The sequence below is a fragment of the Podarcis raffonei genome, chromosome 3 (genome assembly GCF_027172205.1).
Source record: "Podarcis raffonei isolate rPodRaf1 chromosome 3, rPodRaf1.pri, whole genome shotgun sequence".
NCBI lineage: Eukaryota > Metazoa > Chordata > Lepidosauria > Squamata > Lacertidae > Podarcis > Podarcis raffonei.
This window is the reverse complement of record NC_070604.1, coordinates 101536725-101548918: the sequence shown is the minus strand read 5'-3', so window position 1 is coordinate 101548918 and position 12194 is coordinate 101536725. Positions and strand designations below refer to the sequence as shown.

Genomic DNA, 12194 nt, shown 5'->3' with positions numbered 1-12194 from the left:
AGGTATCACTCCGGTGGGAAGGTAAACGGCGTTTCCGTGCGCTGCTCTGGTTCGCCAGAAGTGGCTTAGTCATGCTGGCCACATGACCCGGAAGCTGTCTGCGGACAAATGCTGGCTCCCTCGGCCAATAAAGTGAGATGAGCGCCGCAACCCCAGAGACTGGACCTAATGGTCAGGGGTCCCTTTACCTTTACCTTTATAGTCCAAAAGATATTCATCAGGAAATAAGGATTTGTTTTAAGTTTTTCATGTGTGTTAAAACTCATAGTCTAAGTGTTTTTTAAAAGAAACAACGTTTAACCATATCAGTTAACAAACATGGATACATATACTATAATGTTATTGCTTTAGTAAAATAAATTGTTTAAATTGTTATTAAGGAAATGATTATTTTTCTCCTTCCAATAAAGTACAGCAGAAAAGTTGTCCAAATATAAACAGTTAACTTATTAAACGTCACAATAATTTCATAATTATCTGTCTCTGTATTTCTAATAGTATAACCAAATCAGTAATTTTTGATATAACTGTAAAAACTACTCCAAAAATTTATTATTCCAAAAATGAAACCTTCCTCTGGTTGTAAATATTAAGATTATACCAGCAACAATGAGTCTTTCTGTAAAAAAAAATGATTTAAATCAAGTCTTACTGACTAGTGATTTAAATTGTGATTTAAATCGATTTTATTTAAATCAAATCCACTCTGGTCGCTACCAGTAAGAGGAGACAATACTAAACTTCAGAATGTGCACCCCATGAAAAGCAATGCAGCACGGATAAACAGCATCTGCAGTAAGGTGCACATTCCAGTGTATGTCAATGGCCTGACTTGGTATGAGTCAGTTGTCAAGGAAATAAAACAATAATCTGACTTTTAGAAGACATCTAAAGGTAGCCCTGAATAGGGAAGTTTTTAAATGTTTGATGTTTTTACTGTGCTTAATGTGTTTGATTTGTGGACGCCACCCAGAGTGGTCGGGGCAACCCAGTCAGATGGGCAGCATATAAATTACTACTACTATTGTTATTATAAAGGGACGTGGGTGGCGCTGTGGGTAAAACCTCAGCGCCTAGGACTTGCCGATTGTATGGTCAGCGGTTTGAATCCCCGCGGCGGGGTGCGCTCCCGTCGTTCGGTCCCAGCGCCTGCCAACCTAGCAGTTCGAAAGCACCCCCGGGTGCAAGTAGATAAATAGGAACCGCTTACTAGCGGGAAGGTAAACGGCGTTCCGTGTGCTGCGCTGGCTCGCCAGAGCAGCTTCGTCACGCTGGCCACGTGACCCGGAAGTGTCTGCGGACAGCGCTGGCTCCCGACCTATAGAGTGAGATGAGCGCACAACCCTAGTGTCTGGCAAGACTGGCCCGAACGGGCAGGGGTACCTTTACCTTTAATTGTTATTATTATTAGGAAGCTTCCTTGGTTCCTAATGTTTGCTGGGCTCCAAGTCAGGCTGCAACCTCATCAAAGAGTCACTCCTCACCAAAGCAAAAGTGGCTTGGTTCAGACTCCTGGGCATGAGCCAATCGATATGCAAGGCTCAGCTCAGGCAGTTACTAGATGCATGGCAGTCACCTGCTATATCTGTGACCTTGCAGAGTGTGCTTAGCTAATCCTTGTCCTGCTCCACTCTGACATTCGTTCTCTTGACATCTGTCCTTTGCAGGCTCCCCCTATAATCACCTAGCTATGGATTTCCATTGCATGCTATACTCTCTACACACCTCCAGACTGTCTCCAGCAGGTTGCATCCTGCCCCCCCCCCCAGGATTCCAGCAGCCAGGAGGGGAGAACGCAAGTACTAAATCACAGTTCATCTAAACAAAGCCAAATGATCTATTAGGTGGCACGGGCTTATTTTTTTTCAGTTGTGGCACAGATTGAAGTATATTTCATTTTCTAAAATGCAGCCCTGGAAAAAAAGCATTTCTTGACAAACTTCACTCAAGAGATGGGAGGGGGGTGGAATAACTTCCATATTTTATAAAAGAATTACACCTCTGCATTCTACTGTGGAGGGCTTCAATTTTTTGTCAAGTGGCACAAAAGATTGCATAATCATGTACCTTATTAAGTTCTTCTATTCGCCTGATCAGATATGGATTGCTTGAAGAGTTTTCAAAATAAACATAATCTGTAATGAAAAGGTGAAAATATATTTAAAGTTCTGCAGAAAACAGTATGAGAATAAATCTGAAAAATAAACCCGAGAGCTTCATGCTTAAAATCCAAGCATACATTGCCATTAATTCTATGTTCACAGAGCCTTAAATCAAGGCTAACAAATTATGTGAGCTTATTATGTTTTAGATGCTTATAGCTCATGAATAAATTCTCTTCTGCCTCTCCTAGGATGAACCAAGTGGAACCTCACTAACGATTCAGCCCCGCAAAGATTTATACAATGGCTTATATTTTACACAGTGGGAGATTCACATACAACACCAGTACTAGAAGAATTTCTTTTGTGCAATTGAAATGAATTAATCCGGTGCTAGCAAAACCATTTGTGAATTACAGCTACAAAGTTAAGATGATGTATAAAACTTTCTACCAGATGGGACCCTTTTCCTAACCAGCCCACCCCGGAAAGTTAGCAACCCAAAAAATTAAAGTTACAGCAGCATGAACTTATTACTAGAGGGATAGCAGCCATGCTAGTCTGCGGAAGCAAAAACAACAGTCTCATGGTTCATTCTCGTGTTCTCTCTCTCTAATTCCGTAAGTTGGTTGTTGCTGTTGTTGTTGTTGGGGGGTGTCGCGAACTAGAATGTAATCAAGGCCTGACTGCAACAACCCTCTCCCCACCTGTGATTCCCAGCAGCTGTCATTCAAAGGTATGTTGCCTCTTGACGCTGGAGATAGAAAACAACCATAAGGATAAGCAACCACTGATAGCCTTATCCTCAATTAATCTGTGTGATGTTTATTACAAACCATCATTTAAAGAGTTAACATTTCTGCAATACTATCCTTCCATAACACAGCTTCTTTTAGTCAGCACTATTGTCTGAAATATTAACACAATGCATCCATATACCAATATTCTTCTGCTTCTTGCACAGCCTGCATTCACCCATCCCAAGTCAAATGAGACTCCACTTGTGTCTAAAATCACAGAATTGTAGAGCCTGAAGGGACCAAGGGTCATCTAGTCCAACGCCCTGCAATGTAGGAATCTTTTGCCCAAGGTGGGGCTCAAACCCACAGCCCTGAGATTAAGAGCTTCATGTTCTACCAACTGAGAGAATTCTGTAGAGCTCCAGAACAAGGGACTGTGTTGATCCCAACCAAAGCCTTTATCTCACTGCAGCATCTGTCCCGTAATATCCCAGCATGAGGCATGGCCAGGTTTAGAGGGAAGGACCATAGCTCAGTGGTAGAGCATCTGCTTTGCATGCAGAAGGTCTCAGGTTCAATCCCTAGTATCTCCAGCTAGAGTTGGAAAGGCTCCCTGCCAGAAACCCAGAAGAGCCACTGTCAGCCAGTGTAAATAGTACTGAGCTTGATGGACCAAATGGTCTGACTCAGCATAATAAGACAGCTTCCGACGTTCCTATGCACAACATCTGGTGCTCTGGTGAACTATGAACATTGCAGAAAACCACCAACAGCGCTGATTAAAACCAATCCAAATACCAAAATTCATGCAAGAAGCATCCATGTATGACTAGATGCACCTAGATGTCCAAAGAGTCATGAGCCAATGCTTACTACATTTAAAGCTTCAACCTATGCAAAGTTTTACTTCTAGATTATACACGCTGCACTTAATGTATAATTCTAGATTACCAGACTGAAAAGAGAGAAAGAAGCTAAAATCAAACATCTTGTGCTCTGCTAGAATTAGGAAATGACAGTTCACACAAGAAGAACAATTTCTCAATTTCTGGTCACACCCCACGTGTCTCTAAATAATCTTTAAGTAGTTAGACAGTAGGAAAATGAACATTGTTTCTGTAGGACCAACACAGACAATAAAAAGTAATACTCAAGAGATTGAACCCCAAAGAGTAGAAAGCAAATGCAATGTTTATTTAACCTGGTCATTTACTATCAATGTCAACAAAGGAGTGTGCAGGACAGCAAGGGAGAGCTGAGAACTGAAACAATTTCCTTATCCATCGTGACTCATGCAAGATGTCTGAAGGAAGTAGGCTTAGCCACGGCCGTTGCAAGCGACTTCCTGCATTTTTCCAAACCATTGCACCAGGGAAGACTTTTAGGTCTGAAAATTTAAGAAATGGTCATGACTCCCTAGGAGGAACATCACACTGATTGGACAACTCGTAATCTGAATAATAATAATCAGGTTGTGCAAGACTTTAACTAGACTTCAGCAGGAATGTAGGCCAGACATAGGCAAACTCCAGCCCTCCAGATATCTGGGACTACAATTCCTATCACCCCTGACTACTGGTCCTGTTAGCTAGGGATGGTGGGAATTGTAGTCCCAAACATCTGGAGGGCTGGCTTTTGCCTATGCCTGATGTAGGTGTTGGGGACAGCTCACATCCGATACACCAAGCTGTGTGATGGAGCAGTGCCACTGCAGCTTATCTGGATAGCATTGGCCTGGATAGGGAGCTGTACAGGTAGACCAGAAGAGTGCTGGCTCCACTGGTGCATTTGTGTAGCCTTGCCAAATGCCATCTGGGTAAGCTATAGCAGCACTGATGTTGGGAGTGTGGCTTGGCTCCACTAAACTACTGATTCTATGAATGTTCATTCAGAAGCATATCCAATTATATCCAGTAAAACTTATTCCTGAGTTAAGTGTACACAGCACTGCACTTATAGGAACGCAGGACCTAAATAAATTAGAGAAGAGAGCTTGTTGATACACCCAATCACCTAATGCAGTAGCCCTTGAGGAAAAGGAAGATCTGCTTCCATGTCTAGTTAGTCACTTTGCCTTTTTCACTTTGTCTCTGTGATTTGGTGAAACATGCAACACCTTAAGAAAGCAGCCTCAGACAATTTTGTCCATCCATCCCAGAACTGACAGGCGGCAGCTCTCCAAAGTCTCAGACGAAACCTTTTCATACCACCAATCTGCTCTATCTGGAGACTTTCTATATGCATAGTGAGTGCTCTACCTGTGAGAACTCTGGTCAGTGAGCGAAATAAACAGATTCATTCTACCTGTGAGCTGTGGTCCTACTTCTGAGGAGTGTCCCTTGCTCTCGGGACTTCTCATACAGAAAACAAGAAGCTGCAGCTCATAGGCCACATGCAGCCCTCATTTAATGCAAAGATATGGTAGCAGAGCAGTGGTGTCGAGCGATTCCACCCCACGCCCCAGCCTACCAAATGCTTCATTTTTCCCTGTAAAATGTTCAGTTTCAAGACAAATTAGATCACTCTCTAGGGAGTTTTCTAACACAAAATGGAATGTTATCCTGGTGCAGATCAATCTAACTTGCATAGAAACTACCATATTTTTCGCTCTATAGGACGCACTTTTCCCCCTCCAAAAATGAAGGGGAAATGTGTGTGCGTCCTATGGAGCGGAGCGAATGCAGGCTCCTTAGCTTCAGCGATAGCAACACGAAGCCTCCGAAACACAGAGGGAGCGCTCCCTCCGTGCTCCGGAGGCTTCAGTGCGCACCGACCCCTCTCGCTCCCAAGGTTTCAGGGATAGCCACCTGAAGCCTCAGGAGCGCAGCAGGAACTCTCACTGCGCTCCAAAGGCTTCGGGTTCCTTTCTCTGAAGCCAGGAGAGTCTTGCTATCCCGGCTTCAGAGAAAGGAACCCGAAGCCTTTGGAGCGCAGTGCGAGTTCCTGCTGCGCTCCAAAGGCTTCAAGCGGCTAACCAAAACGACTTCCCTTATGAGTCAACTATCCTTTGTAGAAAAAAGTTCCCCATCACTGTCCTCCTAGTTATTTATTTATATACCACCCTTTATCCAAGGATCACAAGGCGGTCAGTCACAGACCTACAAGGCTGAGCAGCAGTCTACATCTCCTTTCAATTTTATTTCTTTCTTAAGATTTATATGCCATTTGATTGTAGATAAAAACCTCAAAGCGGTTGACAAAAGAGAGAAAAAACAGTAATACTTTCACTTAAAAAAATCACAACCGTAGCTTGAAACACATGAAACGTTTTACACTTTCTTCATACAAGAGAAAGGACTGATACAACGCACAGGAGAGGATGAGTAACGGAGGAATAATATTTAAACAAAGCCAGCGTGAACATCATCAGTCCCATATTACGGTTTGAAAAGACAAGCGTAGAAGGGCTGAGATTAAAGAGAGTTCATGCTCAAGGCCATCTAGTGAGTTCGTGGCTAAGCGCAGATGTTTACAAAGACCATTGCCGGGGTAACCAACATTTTGCTCTGCAGGTGTCATTCAGACAACAGCTCTCATCAGTCTCAGCCAGCATGGCCATTGGCCAGGAATGATAGGAACTGGAGTCCAACAAGAGAGGGAACCACATTGGCTAACCCTGTACTATGCTATGGCAGCTCAACGATGAGATGAAGAAAATAGGACTGATGAGACTGAAAATATAGGACTAAACTAAAGAAATCTTAGCTGATTAAAAGTACAAGTTTTTGTTAAATGAATGCACTGGTTTCATACGCACGCACGTAACAACAATGGTTCTGAAACAAGACAACTTTCTTTGTTTCAAGATGATGCATGCATTTGCTGTAGCAGGTGTATTAACTTAAGAGAGGCATTCCCTCCTGCATAAGAGAAAAGGGAGACTGCTTCTTTAAAGACGGTACTGACGATCTGCAGCTTTTAAAGTTTTTTATTTAAAAGATATATATCTCCGTATCTCTCTATCTGTATAAGATAGAAATATAAGTTCAACAGGTCCATCTCTAAATTGAAAGGCAGCCTTATCATTCTTTTTATTACATTTATATCCCACCTTTCCGCCAAGGAGCTCAAGGGGGCATACATGGTTTGCCCCTGCATCACAACAACCACGCCAGATAGGTTAAGCTAAGAGTCAGTGGCTGGCCCAAGGTTATCCAGTGACTGAGCGAAGACTTGAAACCTGGTTCCCAAGTGTCTAGTTCAACCTCTAACCCCTACACTGCACTACCTACAAACCCTTCCATACCTGCCTTGAAATACTGAAACAATTGCACACCATCCTACTTGCAGACGTTTTCAAACTTGACCCGTTTCTTCACACATACTAGTATTTACAGGGAAGTATAATTGTGCATCCCCTAAAGATCCATCCATTTCCTAGATTGACAGTGTGTATACTGTATGTGTGTTAAGTCCCACTTGTTTTCAGGTGAAGCATGTAGAGCACAGGTAGGGAACAGGGCAATTCTCCAGATGTTGCCAGGCTCAAACTCCCATCATGAAAGTAAGAAAACAAGTTTGCTTGCTGAGGAAGTTCATTAATTAATCGTTAAGAGAACAGCTGAGATGCTCACAATTAGGTCAGGGTAACAACTCCAGTTCTTTGCTCCTGCTGGCGAGGAATGCAAAGGTGCAATTAAGCAATTGCCCAGAGCAAGATAAAATTACCCCACAGGTGAGCTGGTAAGTGGCCATGCCTCCGCCTTTCTCCTAAGATTTCACTTTCCCACACCGTAAAGAAGATTGTAGCATGATTGCAGGTCTCCTGGCACTAGAAAACATGAAAAATGCAGCTGCAATAGTATTGAAAGTTTTCTTACAACACAGGTGAAAGGGCATCCAGATTATTATATTCCCTCTATTGGAAAGAGCCTCACAGAAATACTGCAACCACCCATCCAATTTCTCCTGACGTGAAAGAGTTCAGGAAAGACAGGATATGCTTTGGCAAGTCAAAAGCAACTAAAATAATACATGTGAACAGGTAGCATCTTCCCTTACCTCACTTGACCCCTCAGACTGAGAATTAAGAGGCAGGGCATTCCTAACATTATCTAAGGCACCTGTGGCTAAGGAAAGCTAATGTGGTGTAGTGGTTAGAGTGTTTGACTAGGACCTGGGAGACCAGGGTTCAAATCCTGACTTAAGCCATGAAGCTTACTGAGTGACCTTGGACCATTCGCTGTCTTTCTCAGCCTAACCTACCTCTTATGGTAAGATGTCACTGGGCCAAACTGAATCTTTAAAGAGCACTGATGCCGTAAAGACAGGGTAGTTTTTCAGTGATTCGTGAATAAGGGGCATTTGTACAAAAATATAAAATATCTGTGCAACTCAAGCCAACAGTTAAATTCTTAGCTGGTGGAATCTCAAGGCTAAAACGCCTATACCTAATTCCTAGTTTTGCCCTTCCACCCCCCTATTGCGCTCCAGGTATTTTTTTGTCTCTGTTTCTTTGATTTTCGGTAGGGTTCAGGAACCTGGTGCGCTTATCCAGAGTCTTTTTGTCTTCTTAAAAAAAACCATAAAACAGAGTGGGTGGAGTGGGCAGGGTGACTCCATAGTGTCACAAGAGCCTGCCAACCGGCACTGCCAGCTTCCACAGGAAACAGGAAAAACTCGTTGTTCCTCAGTGTAGTTTTCCTAGGAAGACTGCACATCTAACACAAAAAGAGGAGTGCAAAGGCTCCTCAAGCTATGTATGTTTCAGCTCATCCTCAGAAACATGTGTGCTAGGCTTCTCTGAATTATTTACTACTACTACTACTACTACTACTACTACTACTAATTATTATTATTATTATTATTATTATTATTATTATTATTATTATTCTGGGGGCCATGCCTAGTCTTCATAAAGCACTGATGATGTACTAAATCAGAGTCCCAGATGTAGCACTTCAGGCTGCGGTTGGGACTCCAATGACTGAATGCTGGAAAGGCCAACAATGGGGTCAAAAGTATCCATGGATTTTCCCTTCTGGAAGAATAAGCAGAGGGTCAAGTGTTTCAGTGTTTGTTGCAGGGCTATGAGGATGTAGTTCCCTTCAACCTGACCCTAAACTTCCTCATAGCCCTCCACTCCCTTATTTTTCTTCCTCAGAAGAAGGAAAAGTCTTGTCTCTTTGTTCATGTCTTCTCTGCTGGACTTCAGCACTCCAACCTTCAAGCACAGGCTGCCCTGTCCTTCTCCATTTCTGTTCTCCCTCAGCACAGTTCTTTTTTTATGCAGAATTCCCAGCAACTCAAGTCTGGGAAACCCTGATCTAAAGGGCCAAAGTTTCCACTCAACTGCTATGCACCTTCTTCCAAACAAACAGTCGTCTTATCCATGTTATTAACCTTTATTATTGGAATAATCTTTATGCTGATACCTTAAATCACGAAGAGGAAACCTGTGGCCTGCCAGGTATTTCTTGACTACAACTCGCATCATCTGACCACTGGCCATGCTGGCTGATGCTGATGGGAGTTGGCATCACTTACGGCCACAAGTTCCTCACTTCTGTTTTAAATAAATAGTGTTAGGGAGAAAGGTTCTAGGGGGTCTTCCAGACAACCTGTTTATCGAGCATTCATCCAGATTTGTTTGCACAAAATCCATGTGGAGGTTATACATCACTGTTGAGCTCTTTTTTGGCAAAGTTGTTGAACTTTTTTTAAGGAAAATCACCAAAAACGACACTACCGACAACATACGTTTGGATTTTCCCAGACACTTTTAGTGATTTCCGCCCAGACACTGCTTCCGACTGTAGTATTCCAGATTATGTCTGGGAAATTCTGGACGAATGGCAACCCTATGATACAATCCCACTATTTCCAGTGCATTTTCCCCAACACTATTCTTTCCATAAAAATACTTGCAATTATTATTTGTATTTTCTTGGCCATAAGCACCAAATCCACTTTAATTGCACAGCCTAAATTTGCCAGTACTTACTTATTGGTATCTAGATTTGCCAGTAGTGTACTTACAAAATGGTGACAGTCTGGCATGCTGTCTCCCTGACATGTTAGCTTTCTCTGGTGTTCTATTCCCATCACTTGTGCCCAAATCTGCACTTCAAAAGTATTATTTATCACATTTATATACCACCTTTTTCTTCCAAGGATCAGAAGGTGGTGTACATGGTTTTTCTCCTCCTGCCCATTTCCACCTCACAGCAACAATATGCTCCTCAATGAGCAAATTCTGAGAACCAGGCCTTAAAAGTTGGTTCACCCAAGCAGACATTATTCTCTCTCTCACAGCTGTGTGTGCACAGCTATGTAGAGGAAAGTGGCCCTCCCATTTAAATGGCCATTTCAGATTAGAGTTTCTCCACACCCAAGTTGCCAATCACACAGAGAAAATAAGTGCTGCCATTTTGAATGAATTGGCACTTAAGAAGCAGAGATTCCTCTAGTATTACCCTTTGGGGTTCAAAATCTTATCAAAATTGCATCAAGTCCAGCATCCCACTTCCAGAAAAAGGCCACCTAGATGCTCCTAGGAAACCCACAAATACACTGTTACTGATATGCACCTTCTGTACATTATGATCAACGACCATTTATACTGAACCCTTTCTAAACCAGTGTCAGGCCAGCTTCAGGTTTGGGGATACCCTAGGGAGGGAGTGCCTCTCTGAGGGCTCACCTCATGCTCTCACCACTGCCAATACTGCCCATTCACCTGCCCACTCCCAAACTGGTGTGATGCCAACCCCTGACACCAGCCCTGGCCTTCGCCACCTCCTGCGGCAGCGAATCCCAGAGGTTAACTACACTCTGTGCGGAAAAAGCACTTGCTACCGCCATCTAATTTAACTGGGGACGGGGCCACCGCCTCCCCATTTTCAGTTATAACGAAAAGGAGAATTCTCTCCCTATCCAGTCTCCATCCTTTTACAAACCAGTTATCCTTTTTTCCTATCCACTCCACTTGCTTTGGAGCAACCCCAACTGGATCCCATGGGACAAAAGAGAGGCCTGCGACCTTGTGCCAATTTTCACACGAGAGCAAATATTGGGGGGGGGACGCTGAGGACCACGTTGAATTGGCTGGGGGGGTGAACCCCAGAACACGTGATGTCAGAATAGGGGGTGCGCCCTGCGTCTCCCTCGCCCCTGAAAGAGTTCCCACACACCAGGGGCGAAGGGAGAGCTTTCTTCTAGCCAGAGGGGGTCGGGGAGGCCTCGGAAGCTTCCCCCACTCCATTAATGGGGAAGGGAGGGAGAGTTGGGCCGGCTCCCCTTGGGGAAGCGCAGAGACTGCCATTCCCGGGGAGCGCGGTTCCCCCCGCTTTCCCGCGGAAGAGAGGCCGCGGGGGGCTTCTCCCCAAATTCCACCTCCCTGGCCAGGTGGGCCGTGGCCTCCCTCGTGGGAAGGCATCCGGAGGAGGAGGCTGGGTTCCCCGCGGGGGGCGGGTGCTGCACCAGGCTCGGCTCCGCTCAACACGCCCCTTCGCTCCGGCCCGGCCGAGAGCCGGCCCCGCACACCTTCTCCCCGCGAGGCCGCACTCCTTGGCCCCACGGGACCCCGGCGGCCCGGCGCAAGACCCTCCCCTCCTGCTCCTCCTCGGTGCCCAAGGACAAACGCGGGAGCCGAGGGGGCGCGCTGCGCTGAGGACCCCCCGCGCCAGCCCCACATACCTCCCACTCGGTACATGTTGGCCGCCATGTCTGCGCTCTCTCTGCGCCCTCCTCCTCCTCCTCCTCTGCTGCCGCCGACGCCGGGCTGGGGAAGGGGAGGAGCGCCCAGCTCTCTCCGCTGCTGCTGCCGCCGGCGCTGCTGCCGCTGCCCTTGTCGCCACCTACGCCGGGCACCACAACAGGGTGCCAGGCGGCTCCGCCGCTTCCTCGGCCCTCTCGCTCGGCGGTGGGGGAAGGGAGCGGAGGGAGGAAGCCGCGGGAAGCTGAAGGGTTAAGGCCGAGCATCCGGGCCCGCCTCGCTGGGCAGGGCGGAGAGCGCAGTTGGCTGCGAGCGGGCGGCGCCGGCGACGCCGAGAGCGCACAGCCCACGCCGACGTGCGTGTGCGCCCAAGGCCGGGGAGAGGAAGGGTTAAAAAGTTCCCTCGGGTGGGTCTGTCTCCGGGGCTGGGGGAGGAAGGGATCCAGTTGGGGGTGGCTCAGGAGTAGGTGCCCCTTTTGGGTACGTGGTCCTTTTGCGCGCGCGCGCCTAGCAGGGACAGGTGGATGTTTTGCCTGCGCGGGGGGGGGGTGGGAGACGCAGGTGCATTCTGCAAAATGGGGCGCAGGGCGCTGGCATTGGGGTGCAGTGTTTAGGAGAGCGTGGGGTGGGAGCTCCTGCTTCAGATTTTCATGTTGGCCATCATACCTCGCTCAATACATGCAATTGCAAAAATAC

At 45.9% G+C, this 12194-nt stretch overlaps 1 protein-coding gene across 5 annotated transcripts in view; it reads right to left on the bottom strand.

Moving 5' to 3' along the window:
• MTA3 (metastasis associated 1 family member 3) overlaps window positions 1-11782 on the bottom strand; it is a 118903-nt gene extending 107121 nt beyond the window's left edge. For 3 of the 5 annotated variants that reach the window (XM_053383331.1, XM_053383329.1, XM_053383330.1), the window contains exons 1-2: window positions 11480-11775; window positions 2068-2135 (exon numbers count right to left, since the gene is read on the bottom strand). In XM_053383331.1, the coding sequence (XP_053239306.1) occupies window positions 2068-2135; window positions 11480-11507 (96 nt within the window). In that variant the 5' untranslated portion in view covers window positions 11508-11775. Of the gene's footprint in view, window positions 1-2067; window positions 2136-11479 lie in introns of all 5 variants that reach the window. The other 2 variants (XM_053383327.1, XM_053383328.1) reach the window with 2 other exon arrangements.
• Between the last annotated feature and the right edge of the window lie 412 nt (window positions 11783-12194).